Source organism: Haplochromis burtoni, unplaced genomic scaffold (assembly GCF_018398535.1).
Source record: "Haplochromis burtoni strain Fernald_Lab_line unplaced genomic scaffold, NCSU_Asbu1 Contig_419, whole genome shotgun sequence".
Classification (NCBI taxonomy): Eukaryota; Metazoa; Chordata; class Actinopteri; order Cichliformes; family Cichlidae; genus Haplochromis; species Haplochromis burtoni.
This window is the reverse complement of record NW_024582780.1, coordinates 311,095-323,792: the sequence shown is the minus strand read 5'-3', so window position 1 is coordinate 323,792 and position 12,698 is coordinate 311,095. Positions and strand designations below refer to the sequence as shown.

The following is a 12,698-nucleotide window of genomic DNA, read 5'->3' as shown; positions in this document are numbered from 1 at the left end:
CTGTTTGTTTGGACCGACCACAAACACCCTGCTACTTCCAGTCTGCAAAAAGACTAAACACTCAGTTTAACTTCACTATCTCTTACAGACCTGACTCTAAGAACATCAAGCCTGACATGCTCTCCCGACAATTTTCCACCTCCATTACAACCTCTGATGTTCGACCATCCTGATTCCCTCCTCTGTAATTGGATCACTTGCCTGGGAAATCGAGTCAGTTATCCACAAAGCTGAACATGAACCTGGAAACAGTCATCTTGTCATCTCTACGCTCTCACCTCAGTCCGGTCGAAGGCAAGTCATTGGGTGCACAAAGCAAAATTCACCTGTCATTCTGGTAGAAACGACACAATTACCTTCCTGCAGCTGTTCAGGTAGCCGACCGCGGCATTAGTCTGTCCTCGGACTTTCATCCTCAGACTAATGGCCAAGTGGACACAATAACCAGGAGCTTAAGGCCACCCTGAACTGCACTGCGTCTTCCACGTCTCCCAGATTAAACTTGTTGTCTCGAGTCCTCAATAACTGTGCCATTTCACTGGCAGACTGCACCCCGATGAACCTGCAGACATGTAACATTAACACCTATTATTATGAAGTCAGTGGAGAGACTGGAGCAGGAATACATTAACGCTCCTCTCCAAATCACAGCTGACCCCCACCAATATGAATTCCCAACCAGCAGATCAACAGATGACACCATTTCCAGCTCCAGCTTCTTCCTGTACTTGTCCTTGCTGTCTCTAATCTTGACTCTAAGTTGGATCTGAATACTCCTCAACAATTCCCTGTCCCTCCCTGAAAGCTCTTGTTCAATTAAATTGAATTTTCTTGTCTATCAGTCCCTTCGGTCACTGGTGATCCAGGGTTTGTTATTAGGGAAGCATTTCCCTGTTCTAGTCAGTCAGTCACACACTCGGCCATGGCATTGATGTCCTGTCCATGTTCCTGGCAAAGACCTATCCAGTTTGTAGTCTCAAAACAACCCTGCAGGGTTTCTTCGGCTTCGTGTGACCACTTTCTCACAGATCTCTCCGTCACAGGTTGCCTCTGAACAAGGGGTTTATATTCTGAGCAGAGAAAAACAAGACTGTGATCAGGATTGCCCATAGCAGGTCTTGATTTGGAGATATATGAATCCTTGACAACTGCATAAAACAAATCCAGAGTCTTGTTTTCTCTGGTTGAGCAGCTGAAAAACGTCAGTAACGGCTGAAGGTGGAACATAACCAGTTGCCAAAATAACACTGGTAAATAATATGGATGGAAACTTACTGCCAAGTTCAGTATCTGTGCTGCAGAGACGACACTTCACAGTAACATGTCCTGGATGACACCATCTGTTGTTGACAAGCACTGCTAATCCACCTTTCTGCTGCTCTTCAAATCTCTGTCTGCTCGTGGAGCCTGGCAGAGACGATTCCCGATACTCCGGCTGAGTCCTTATTAGGGTTTGGAGTTCATCCATCTTGCTAGCCAGTGATCTCACATTGCCCACTACTGATAGGCGATGATAGGCTCTGCATCCACGATGACTCCTTTTCAAGTCATCTTGGATTTATGGCTTCAGCAGAGGTATTATTTCAGCTTTTGCAGTGTTAATCAGCTCCAGTTGTAAGCCACCTTGTTGTTATGCTTATGCATCATAACAAACGATCAAAAGTAAAAAGATTATCAGCAAAATTCCTTCCAGCTGCACAGGATCCAAAAAATAGAGAGAAATGCAATCCTTCAGCCAAAAACGGAGGAATGAAAGTTTTAAACAACAGTAACGGTAAGAGAGCTACTCCAACATGCTGCCACCCCGAGCAGCTCAATCTGGAAAATAAGGCATTATATTGCATTGTTGTTCTCCTCAGGTTTTCCTCTCTGGTGCCCTGCTCACGTGTCATGTATCTGTTACATTTCTTTCATCTTTGTCTATGATAGAAAAAGCCTAAAAGACACATTCAGAGGAGATGCAGTGGTGCTGACGACATGAGCATTAGATTTAGGTCACTGTAATATTGTGCTAAATGTGCTAAATATATATATATATTTTTAATTAAATAGCTAAGAAAGGAAAGGACTGAGAAAGAGAAGTGAAATGAGTGGCTCCTCTCTGGTCTCCACACAGCATTAAGTGTCTGTAAATGTTGGATCGTCGGCTTCATAAAGTGAAGACATGTCAGACAGCCCCTGTCTGACATGGGAAACGAGCTTTTCATACAGTGTTGTGTGTCTGTCTCCAGTTTTTACCATAGACATGCTGACGGTCCTTTAACCGCTGAAAACGCTTCATGTAAAGACACCACTCGAAAGACTTTTACCTGATCGTGCTCGTTCAGATCCAGAGGCAGGTGGGTTAGACCAATTTTTATCTTAACTAGCAGTTAAGTAAACGATAAATGGACTGGTTCTTATACAGTGTTTTTCTACTCTGAGCCCTCAAAACACTTTACCGCCTTTCATTCATTAAACACTGTGACGGTCACATCAGAGAGCAGCTTGGCGTTAGTGTCTTGCCCGAGGATATTTGACATGCAGGCTGGAGCAGCCAGGTATCAAACCATCAACCTGCCAGTTAGCAGGTGACCTGCACGACCTCCTGAGCTACAGCCACCACCGCGGGGCAGCGAGTCATCTTATGTTGTAATCTTTGTTACAAGAATGGCTGCACATTAAACAGTATTCAGTTACTTCTTAATTGTTTTTATATCGTATTTAGAAAAAAAAAGAACCTTGTTGTGTCTTGAAAAGTACAGAGTATTTGTACACTGCTCCAAAAATGTATTCTAGATAAGAGAGTATGCACTGCTGGGCCTGAGTGCACGATGTAGGTCCTTTAAAAAACAAAAAAAGAAGCAAAGTGATGGAAAAATGAAGTGTGTGGCACGCAGCAAGGTGACGGTGAAAAGTCCCTGTAGCTTTATCACACTTAATGATTACGAGCTGCTTCTCCTGCTCTAATTATCTGATGGGTGAGATTGCTTTAGGCCACTCTCTTCTTTTCTCTAAGCTTCCTGGATGTTTGAGAAGAGCATTACTTTATCAAACGTGCTGTACTTTTAGCTGTAAAATGAAAACATAAATTGTTACAATCGTGTAAAATCTCGACACACAGTGATAAAATGTTTGCTTTGCATGGACGTGACGAACGAGCTGTGATCACATTTGTGAAAACTCTCCCTGTATTAGTGCTGAGCGTGTGCGTGTCCACTTCTCCCAGCCCTACTCTGTCACTTAGCTCACTATCTTGATGGTGATCCATATCTGACCGCAGCACTGACCAGATTTAGAAAATATGTTCCTTGAACCGATTCATGTTTCTTGTGCTGCACTGACAGTCTGCAGACTATGTGAATCATGCACTTGTGCGTCTGTTTCCCTCACTGTCTGTCACTCGTGTGAGTTTGTGGAGATTTTCGAGTTCAGAGTTTGTGCAGAGAGGGGAGAGGGCTGTGTGTTGGAAGCAGCAGTGTGTGTTGTGTAGTGGTTCACTAGGGGGAGCACTAGGTCTCAGAGCAGCTCCTCTCCCCACTCAGCTGTAGGCACAGAGCGGCTGTTTAAGCTAAGGTCAAAGGTCAAAGTGATGAGGTCATAATTTAACTGTGACACCTGTTGTATGTATTTTTGTTTTTGTGAAAAAAGCCTCCCATCTTTTTTCATTGTCTAAAGTTTTCTTGCTCACTAGTTTTGCAGGCTTTCTGATGGTCTGTGGTCAATGTCTGTCCTTGGACAGGAATGAGTATATCAGAGAGACGCTCAGGTCAAACCCTTAGAGACAAACGTCGAGTATAAAGGTTGGTAGGATGCAGTGAAGGAGGGCAAGCAGAGGATTGGTGTGAGGGAGGAGGATGCTGAGGATGGAAGCAGACCATCCACTGTGGTGACCTCTAGAGGGAGCAGCCAAAAGAAGAAGAACATACTGCATTTCCATATATATTTACACGCTTCGATAAAGTGCTGCGGCTATTTGCTACTTTCCCTGCAAAATATGAAGAATTGAGACTTTTGCACATTAATGTCTCGGTTCCTTCATGCAATTCATTCTCCAACAGCTGACGTCAAACTAAATCTATAAAACAACCAGAGGGGAAAATACAAATCACAAAGTAACATTTCATTATATACATAAAACTAAATTTACTCTATGATCTATATTAAAAATCAGGAAATAGTCACTTCTGGTACAGATCCTTGATTTTGAGCTTGTTATGCTTCCTCCTTTAAACTGACTAAAATTGCCTGCTTGAAATAACAATGCAAATACCAAAGTTCAACCTTTCTGGATTTCTGTTAATAGAATGTAGATTTTCTAAAATGTGTTGCATTCAGTCGTCAAAGCAGTCTGACTCTGTGTTACTGAGTAACCAGAATAAAGTACTGACAGGTGTCCTGTAGATGAAACATGCTGAGATATCTACTGCATCCTGCTCTTCTTATTAGCCGTCCTTTTGTTTGTTTGTTTATTCTGTGAACGTGACATGTGATCTTCCCTAACGTCCATGGTGGACACAGAAACCCCGAGTGACCACAACATACAGACCGAGCTGCAGCTGACCCCAGCGTTCGTGTCACCAGTACCTGAGGACCAAAATCACGTCATTTTGTTACTGCGCTAAAAAAGGAAAAGCACAAATATCTCTGTTAGACTGCAGACACAAATCAGGAGCAAAGTGGATCAATGACCTCCTCATTGTGAGCTCACAGTGTCCTCAACACATTTCTCTTTGTTTTGCACTTTTCAAGAAGGTCAAAAGCTGATGCGTGACCTCTTTTTAGTTTCAGGGGCCCATCTGTGATTTCTGCAAACGCACCAAACTGCTGTGAACTGAATGATTAAGTGGAGCTCGTACTGCAATAACCTGTCAGTGATATGCGTGTTTTTACTAAAGCGTATGAATTAAGTGTATCACGAGAGTTCAGCCCACACGGCACAGAGACTTCATTGAGCCGGCACGGACCCCCGAAACCTCGCCGCCCAGGCCTTTGACACATACAGAAGTTGTTTAGCGGATCGATTAGCCTGCTCACCGCACTTATGTTTGAATGACATTTTCTACTCTCACAGTAAAAGATAATCATACCATCTTCTACTTTTACCTTTTACTCTCGCCACGTTCATTGGTCCATGCATAAAATCAGAGTATGCATGTGACAATAACTATTTGTATTACACTGAAGTGCTGGCCGTGATTCAGACCCTGGTTTGCATTTACTCCGGCAGGGGTCGTATGCGCTCCGCGGATGTGCTACTCCCCCTGCCTCTCTGTTCCACTGCTGTGTGGTTGGAACAGAGATGTAACGCTTCTACCGTTGGCTGTAATTATATCGCACAGCCCTGAGAGCAGCACGTGAATGCTGAATACATGCATATCACAACATTTGCATGCATTAACCTGGCTCGCCCAGCGTGTCCTCAGGCTCACACAGGCTCTGCCACCAAGTCAACAAGTGCTCCACTCTAATCACACCCTGGTTCATTAGTGGTGCACTTTATAACGACGAGTTGGGAAGGGCATTACGCACTTGAGAAATAAATTCCTTCTCGCTCCTGTCCCCTTTTCTCTTTGCCTGCAGGCAGGTATCCTTAAGAGAAGTCAGTCTGCGCTCAGAGGGAGGTAGAGAGATACAGAGAAGCAGTGAGGGAGACGAAGGCCGAGCGGACGAGCAACCCCAACAGCCAATCAGGAGGGAGCTTTCCGCGTGATTTACAGCTGCGGGGGCTGAGAGGGGAGGCGCGACTCAGGGAAAAAAGCAAACAGTTGAGTGAAGAGCATCAGTGGAGAGTGGAGTGGAGGCGGCTGCAGTGAGGAACAGGACGCCGAAAGGAAAGAGACAGCCAGAGTCTGCAGTAGATTTCATCACTGAAGACAGAGTCGTATGTTTTTCCTGTGGATTATAATTTATGTTTCCAACTTTCAGCTGTCTGAGATTCTGCGCTTTACTGGAATGTGCGCTGGGGCTTCACCTGGACGCATGTGCGAAAGTAACAGAGCCAGTTTTTAAAAGTGAAAAATATCATCGAGTCCTTTGGATTCCTGTCAGAAATGAAATGCGCCTTTTTTTAATCCCACAGAGTTTTCCGGACCTCTTGTACATTTACAGAGACTTTACGCATTTTGGAGACTTTACGCATTTACTGTAATGGGTGATGTAAACTGACATTTTTTCACTAACATATATGATATTTTTACCCAAGTGCACTTGTTTTCACGGCGATGATTGTGCTTTTGCTTGTCCTGTGCATCGCGGATGGAGTGCTCTGTCAGATACGCTACTCTGTCCCGGAGGAGGCGGACCATGGCACACTGGTGGGAAATATTGCCGAGGACCTGGGTCTGGACCTCACCAAGCTAGCCTCCCGGCGCTTCCAAGTGGTACCCAACTCTCGGACACCCTATCTGGAGGTGAACCTGGAGAACGGGGTCCTGTTCGTTAACGAGAAAATCGACCGGGAGCAGATTTGCAAGCAGAGTGCGAGCTGTCAGCTAAACATGGAGGTGTTCTTGGAGAACCCATTAGAACTATTCCGGGTTGAAATCGAAGTGGTGGACATTAACGACAATCCACCCAGTTTCCCGGAGACCGATATCACGGTGGAGATCTCAGAGAGCGCCACTCCGGGCACCCGCTTCCCCTTGGAGAGCGCGTTCGACCCGGACGTTGGCTCCAACGCTTTACGCACGTACGATATCACCACGAACAACTTCTTTTACCTGGACGTGCAGACCCAGACGGACGGGAACAAGTTCGCGGAGCTTGTGTTGGAGAAGCCGCTGGACCGGGAGCAGCAGACGGCGCACAGGTACGTGCTAACCGCCGTAGACGGCGGTCAGCCTCCGCGGACTGGCACCGCGCTGCTGGTCGTCAAAGTGTTGGACTCTAACGACAACGTGCCCGTGTTTGAGCAGCCGGTGTACACGGTGAGCCTGTCGGAGAACGCGCCGCTGGGCACGCTCGTCATACAGCTGAACGCCACCGACCTGGACGAGGGACTGAATGGAGAAATCGTTTATTCATTCAGCAACCACATCTCCAGCCGCGTCAAAGACCTGTTCTCTATAGATTCACGCACCGGGCGCATCGAGGTGCGCGGAGAGGTGGATTTCGAGGAGAGCAGCCTCTATCAAATCTTTGTTCAGGCCAAAGATCTGGGACCAAACGCCGTGCCCGCGCACTGTAAAGTCCTCGTCAAACTCAGCGACGTGAACGACAACGCACCGGAAATTACTTTCAGCACTGTCACGGAGTCGGTGAGCGAGAATGCGGCTCCCGGGACCGTGATCGCGCTGCTGAGCGTCACGGATCGGGACGCAGAGGAGAACGGACAGGTCCACGTGGAGATCCTCGGCGACGTCCCGTTTAAACTGAAATCTTCCTTTAAAAATTACTTCACTATAGTCACCGACGGGCCGCTGAACCGCGAGCAGGCGGACTCCTACTCCGTCACTGTGGTCGCGCGCGATAAAGGAACGCCGTCACTGGCCACCAGTAAATCCATTCGAGTGCAGGTGTCAGACGAAAACGACAACGCGCCCACGTTCACACAGCCCTTATATGACGTGTACGTGACAGAAAACAACGTGCCAGGGGCGTACATACACGCGGTGACGGCCCTGGACCCGGACATTGGGCAGAATGCTGTCATCAGCTACTCCATATTAGAGTGTGACATCCAGGGCATGTCAGTCAAAACCTACGTGTCAATCAACGAGGAGACAGGCTATCTCTATGCTCTCAGATCATTCGATTATGAGCAGCTGAAGGAGTTCACGTTCATGGTCAAGGCCAAAGACGCAGGGACCCCAGAGCTCTCCTCCAATGCCACTGTTAAAGTCATCATTGTGGACCAGAATGACAACGCCCCGCTAGTGCTGGCTCCCCTGGGAAAGAACGGCACAGCCAAGGAGCCCCTGCCTCGCTCTGCTGAGCCAGGCTATCTGGTGACACGTGTCGTGGCCATGGATGCGGATGATGGAGAGAACGCTCGTCTGTCCTACAGCATCCAGAGGGGAAACGAGAATGGCATGTTCAGGATGGACTGGAGAACAGGTGAACTCAGGACTGCGAGGCGGGTATCGGTCAAGCGAGACCCCCATCAGCAGTACGACCTGTTGATTGAGGTGCGAGACCACGGCCAGCCGCCTCTGTCCTCTAGCGCCAGCGTGCTGGTGGTGCTGGTGGACAGTGTGGCTGAAGGCCGTGGCGGCGGGGAGAAAGGCGGGACCTCCAAGGCAAAGGACAGCACCCTGGACCTCACTCTCATCCTTATCATCGCCCTGGGCTCCGTCTCCTTCATCTTCCTCCTGGTTATGATTGTGCTGGCTGTGCGCTGTCAGAAGGACAAAAAGCTTAACATCTATACTTGCCTGACCAGTGACTGCTGTTTTGGCTGCAGCTCCTGCTGCTCGCGGCAGGGCAGGGCCCGCAAGAAAAAGCTCACCAAGTCGGATATCATGCTGGTGCAAAGTGCCGTTAACGTCAGCGGGGCTGGCACAGCTCAAGTCCCTGTGGAGGAATCTGGGAGCTTTGGCTCCCACCACCAAAACCAGAACTATTGCTACCAGGTATGTCTCACTCCAGAGTCTGCCAAAACTGACCTCATGTTCCTAAAGCCATGTAGTCCTTCTAGGAGCACAGACACCGATCACAACCCGTGTGGGGCCATAGTGACAGGGTACACAGACCAGCAGCCTGACATCATATCAAACGGCAGCATTTTATCAAATGAGGTAAGAGCCCCTCTCCTGCCTGCGGTTTAAACCTTTCCATCTGAGTTCCTCCGCATGCCTAAACCTGATTCATGTCCCCTTAGACGTCTGATAAGAATGAAATATAAACCAGAGACATTCAGGAGCCATTTCATCCCCCAAATTTCACTTCACTGGCATGCTAGCTCCTCAGATGGGTGTTACTGAGTGTCGATACATCAACTGTAACACAATGTGATAGAAAATGAAAGCAGATATGGAAATGAGAAACCTTGACTTTTGCAATCCTTAAACAGCAACGACTGCATGTTTATGATGTGCTTCCACGGCTGATAAATTAGAAAAGGTGTATAAAGACAATGTATGTTGGCAAAGAGGCTGCTGGTGGGTGTGGGAGTATAATGGGTGTATATGTGTGCGTGAAGCCCAGTCACCCAGGATTAAATATATACTGTTCAAAATGTTGCATCTCCGGGCTGCTGCAGCCTACATAGGTGCGCTACTTCACCTTGCACCTTGGCAACATGTCTGCAGAGCTTCCCCTCCCTGTGGGAAGGAAGTCTCCACTGGTGGAGATGAATGACACATGTAATAGTTACGTCAACTCAAAGCTGTGTGGGTTGTGTCGTCTCTGGCTCGATGGATGTAATGTTCTTTTGTTTTTCTGCTGCTTTGTTCTCTCTATATAAGGAGACGCACTAAAAGCTGCCCCTTCTCTTTCAGACCAAACACCAGCGAGCTGAACTCAGCTACTTGGTCGACAGGCCGCGACGTGTCAACAGGTAAATATGGAAAAAGCCCTTCTACCTGCTCTTCTACCAGCTGGTCTGCTTCTAGCTCATATCTCCCATTACTGTGATGCTGACATGGATTAAGAAAAACAAAGCGAGGTCGTCTTTCATAGGCTTTATTTTAATGTTCTCTTCATTTCAGTTCAGCCTTCCAGGAGGCCGACCTGGTCAGCTCCAAAGACAGTGGCCACGGAGACAGCGAGCAGGGAGACAGCGACCACGACGCCACCAATCGAGGCCATTCGTCTGGTAAGTGCTGGCTTTGTATGAACTCTTTGTCTTCTCTCTGCTCCTCGGGCATCTATAGATCTGAGGAGGATCTGCTGATTAGCATTGTGGTCCAGAAGCTGCTCGTCTCTCCACTGTTGAAATCTGGCAGCACATTGTGCAGGGCTGGAAAAATGAAAGCTTATTTCTAAAGGTCATCATCATCCACAGCCAGAGTCTGAGGTCTTTTAGCTGTTGTGTTATGCCTGCGTGGGATTATCGCTTAAACTCTTGCACCAGAATCAAACCTTTCCCTGTGAGCCGCATCCAAGTGCTCGCTCCTAAAGCCGACACATAATATTTGTTACTGTGATGTTTGCCGTGTGGTGATTGAATGTCTTGAGTGAGGCTTCCACTGCTGTTTGTAAATATGTGGCGGCGTTAATGAGGATCCTGCTCCCTGTGAGCGCGGTCACTCGGTGCTGCAGACCACTTGACGAGATGTGATGGGCTTGTTAATGAGGCTGGGCTCGCACTGGAGTGCTGGGAAGCCGACCAAATAGGTTGTGGCTGTAGCAAACAAACCGTGCAATTCATCCGTTCATTAGATTAATTAATGCACTTATTCATGCTGTTACTCTCTAACTGCACGCCCCCCCTGCTTGTTTTTTCCTCCCTTCCATGCACGGGCTGTTTTTCTCATTTAATTCTTCCCTGCCTTACAAGAGGACCCTGCTGATGTATAAAAGCTAGGTTTAGCTCTTTATTTGGTGCCCACTGTGGATGAGGACTGTCATCATGTCTGGTCAGCCACAGCAGGCGCCCCCATCGTGCCAAATGGAATTTGCCTGCCACTTCCAGTGTCACCCCAGTAGGCCTGGTTTACATGGAGCTCAGTGACAGAGGCACGCAGAGCCGGACCCGTCTCTGCCAGCACGGCCTGACTTTACACAGATACCCTGCTGCACCGTCTTTATTTTTCCTTCTAATCTGCTTTATGTGCATGGAGGTGTACTACTTTGACTTTATTAGCATGTGCACACTCTCTGATGTGTTTTACTGACAGGAGATGTTCTTACATTTCACGACTGTTCCAAGAAACAGACAAACAGGAATAAATAAAGACTTCCTGAGCTCAGATTGCATGATTATATAAACCGTGCTGCGTGCTCCGAGTTGGTGAGTTAGTGGAGATTAACACAATTTGTTGTTGATTTAAATAAACTGGACCAGCACACAGTGACCCGGGGCCTCTGTTCAGATTTCTCCAACTTGCTTTGCTTAGAACTTAATTCATGCTAATTTATGTTCATGTACGCTCCACATGTGTGCTGATTATCAGCTGAAACCATGAAGCATCTCTGTGATTTAACAGATCACGCTTAGCTTAAGCTGCTGTTGCTGTTTGTTAGACCATGCTAGCATCACATGTTAGCCTACCCATACAGTCCCTACTCTGGATGGTCCAGCACGTCCAGCTGTGAAACAGCGTCCCATACCCTTTGCATACCCTTGGTGCGGCAGATAGCATGAGTTACTTCGTTGCAAAGCTTAATGCCTTTACCCAGATTATTTGCTGTGCATTTAGTCGTTGTTTGATTAGGATAATTGATAGCACGGCTTAGAGCGCCATCATTCTGCGAGCTAATCTAGTTTGTCAGTAGTGAGGCTGCATCAGTGTTTAATAAATCCACGTGTTAGCTTTCCTCTTGGCTCTCACAAACTTCATGAATGCATCACCTTTTTCTCTTTCATCCTTCCTTTCTTTCTGTGCAGTCAGAGTTATAGGACACGACTGATTTCATTTACCTCATAAAATACTATATCTTCACCTGCTGGAGGCTGGAGGCAGGCCCAGTGTTCATCATTATTCTCATATCCTTTTCTTTTTTTTTGAAGCGTAGCCATTGTTGTATTTTTTGTTGACACGGTGATTTGTGTTCTTCTTCCTGTGGTTAGCTGCTTTGTCATGCCAACATTTTCTGCTGCTTCAGGCACTCAGCTCTGTTGTTCTCTGATCAAAGGCCGCTCCGTTTTTCCTCATCAAGGATGTAAAGAGACCAGACGTCACCTGTAATGAACACGTGAACCGGCTGAAAGAGCCGTTTAACTCCGTGGATTTTGTAGCATTGGAGACAAACTGGTTACGTTTGGATCGAGTGTGGAGGAAAAACTGCTGCTCAGATCAGAGCCGATATCATTTTCGAGGTATCTGAGTGCAGCGTTACAGTCACGTGAATATACACATATGAGTGTGTGTGTGTAACCATGGCTGTGATATAGTCCAATCAGAAAGGCAGACTCTGTTTAACATTCAACGAGCTTCCTTGACTGCTGTCATGTTTATTATCACTGCTGCGGTTTACACACAGTCAGAATTGGTCTGTTAAACTATTCTAGGATGAAATGAATGAGTTCTTAATTGTGTAATTATCCCCTTTCTAACACGCCAAGAATAATGAGTCACATTTGAACAGAAATAGCTGATTCTGTCTGACCAGCAGCCAAAAAAGCCCAAAGACATTCAGTCCTCAGTGTCTGACGGTGGTGAAAGATCCTTTAATGAAACAAGAGGAGGAATAACTTTGTGCAAAATTTAGCACAAGAAGAAAAAAAGGGGGGGGGGGGCTTTAAGTGGTGAAAATGGATCGAAAGTTAAAATGCTTCAAGTCTTTGTTGGTTATTGGAGAGTCTTTACCTCCACCAAACGTGGAGCCGAGAGGAAGCTCGAGTATTAAACTATCACTGAAATACAATACATGTGAAATACATATGAAGTCATAGTGGCATTTATTTTAAATAAGAACACATCACATGTTTGCTGGGTAGCTCTGCATAAACGACTTTATTTCTAAATATGTGAGTTAATGAGTTCATCAATCATCTGTAATTCATCCATGAATATCATCTGGATTTTTTTTATTAGGGCCCAATGCAATACCACCGTATTATTATTATTATTATTATTATTATTATTATTATTATTATTATTATTATTATTATT

General features: G+C 46.5%; 1 protein-coding gene across 3 annotated transcripts in view; it reads left to right on the top strand.

The window, feature by feature from the left end:
- Window positions 1-5,676: 5,676 nt before the first annotated feature.
- Window positions 5,677-12,698, top strand: part of pcdh10a (protocadherin 10a) — a 14,096-nt gene continuing 7,074 nt past the window's right edge. Inside the window, exons 1-3 of one of the 3 annotated variants that reach the window (XM_005945340.3) lie at window positions 5,677-8,552; window positions 9,420-9,478; window positions 9,630-9,736. In XM_005945340.3, the coding sequence (XP_005945402.1) occupies window positions 6,204-8,552; window positions 9,420-9,478; window positions 9,630-9,736 (2,515 nt within the window). In that variant the 5' untranslated portion in view covers window positions 5,677-6,203. Of the gene's footprint in view, window positions 8,718-9,419; window positions 9,479-9,629; window positions 9,737-12,698 lie in introns of all 3 variants that reach the window. The other 2 variants (XM_005945338.3, XM_005945339.3) reach the window with 2 other exon arrangements.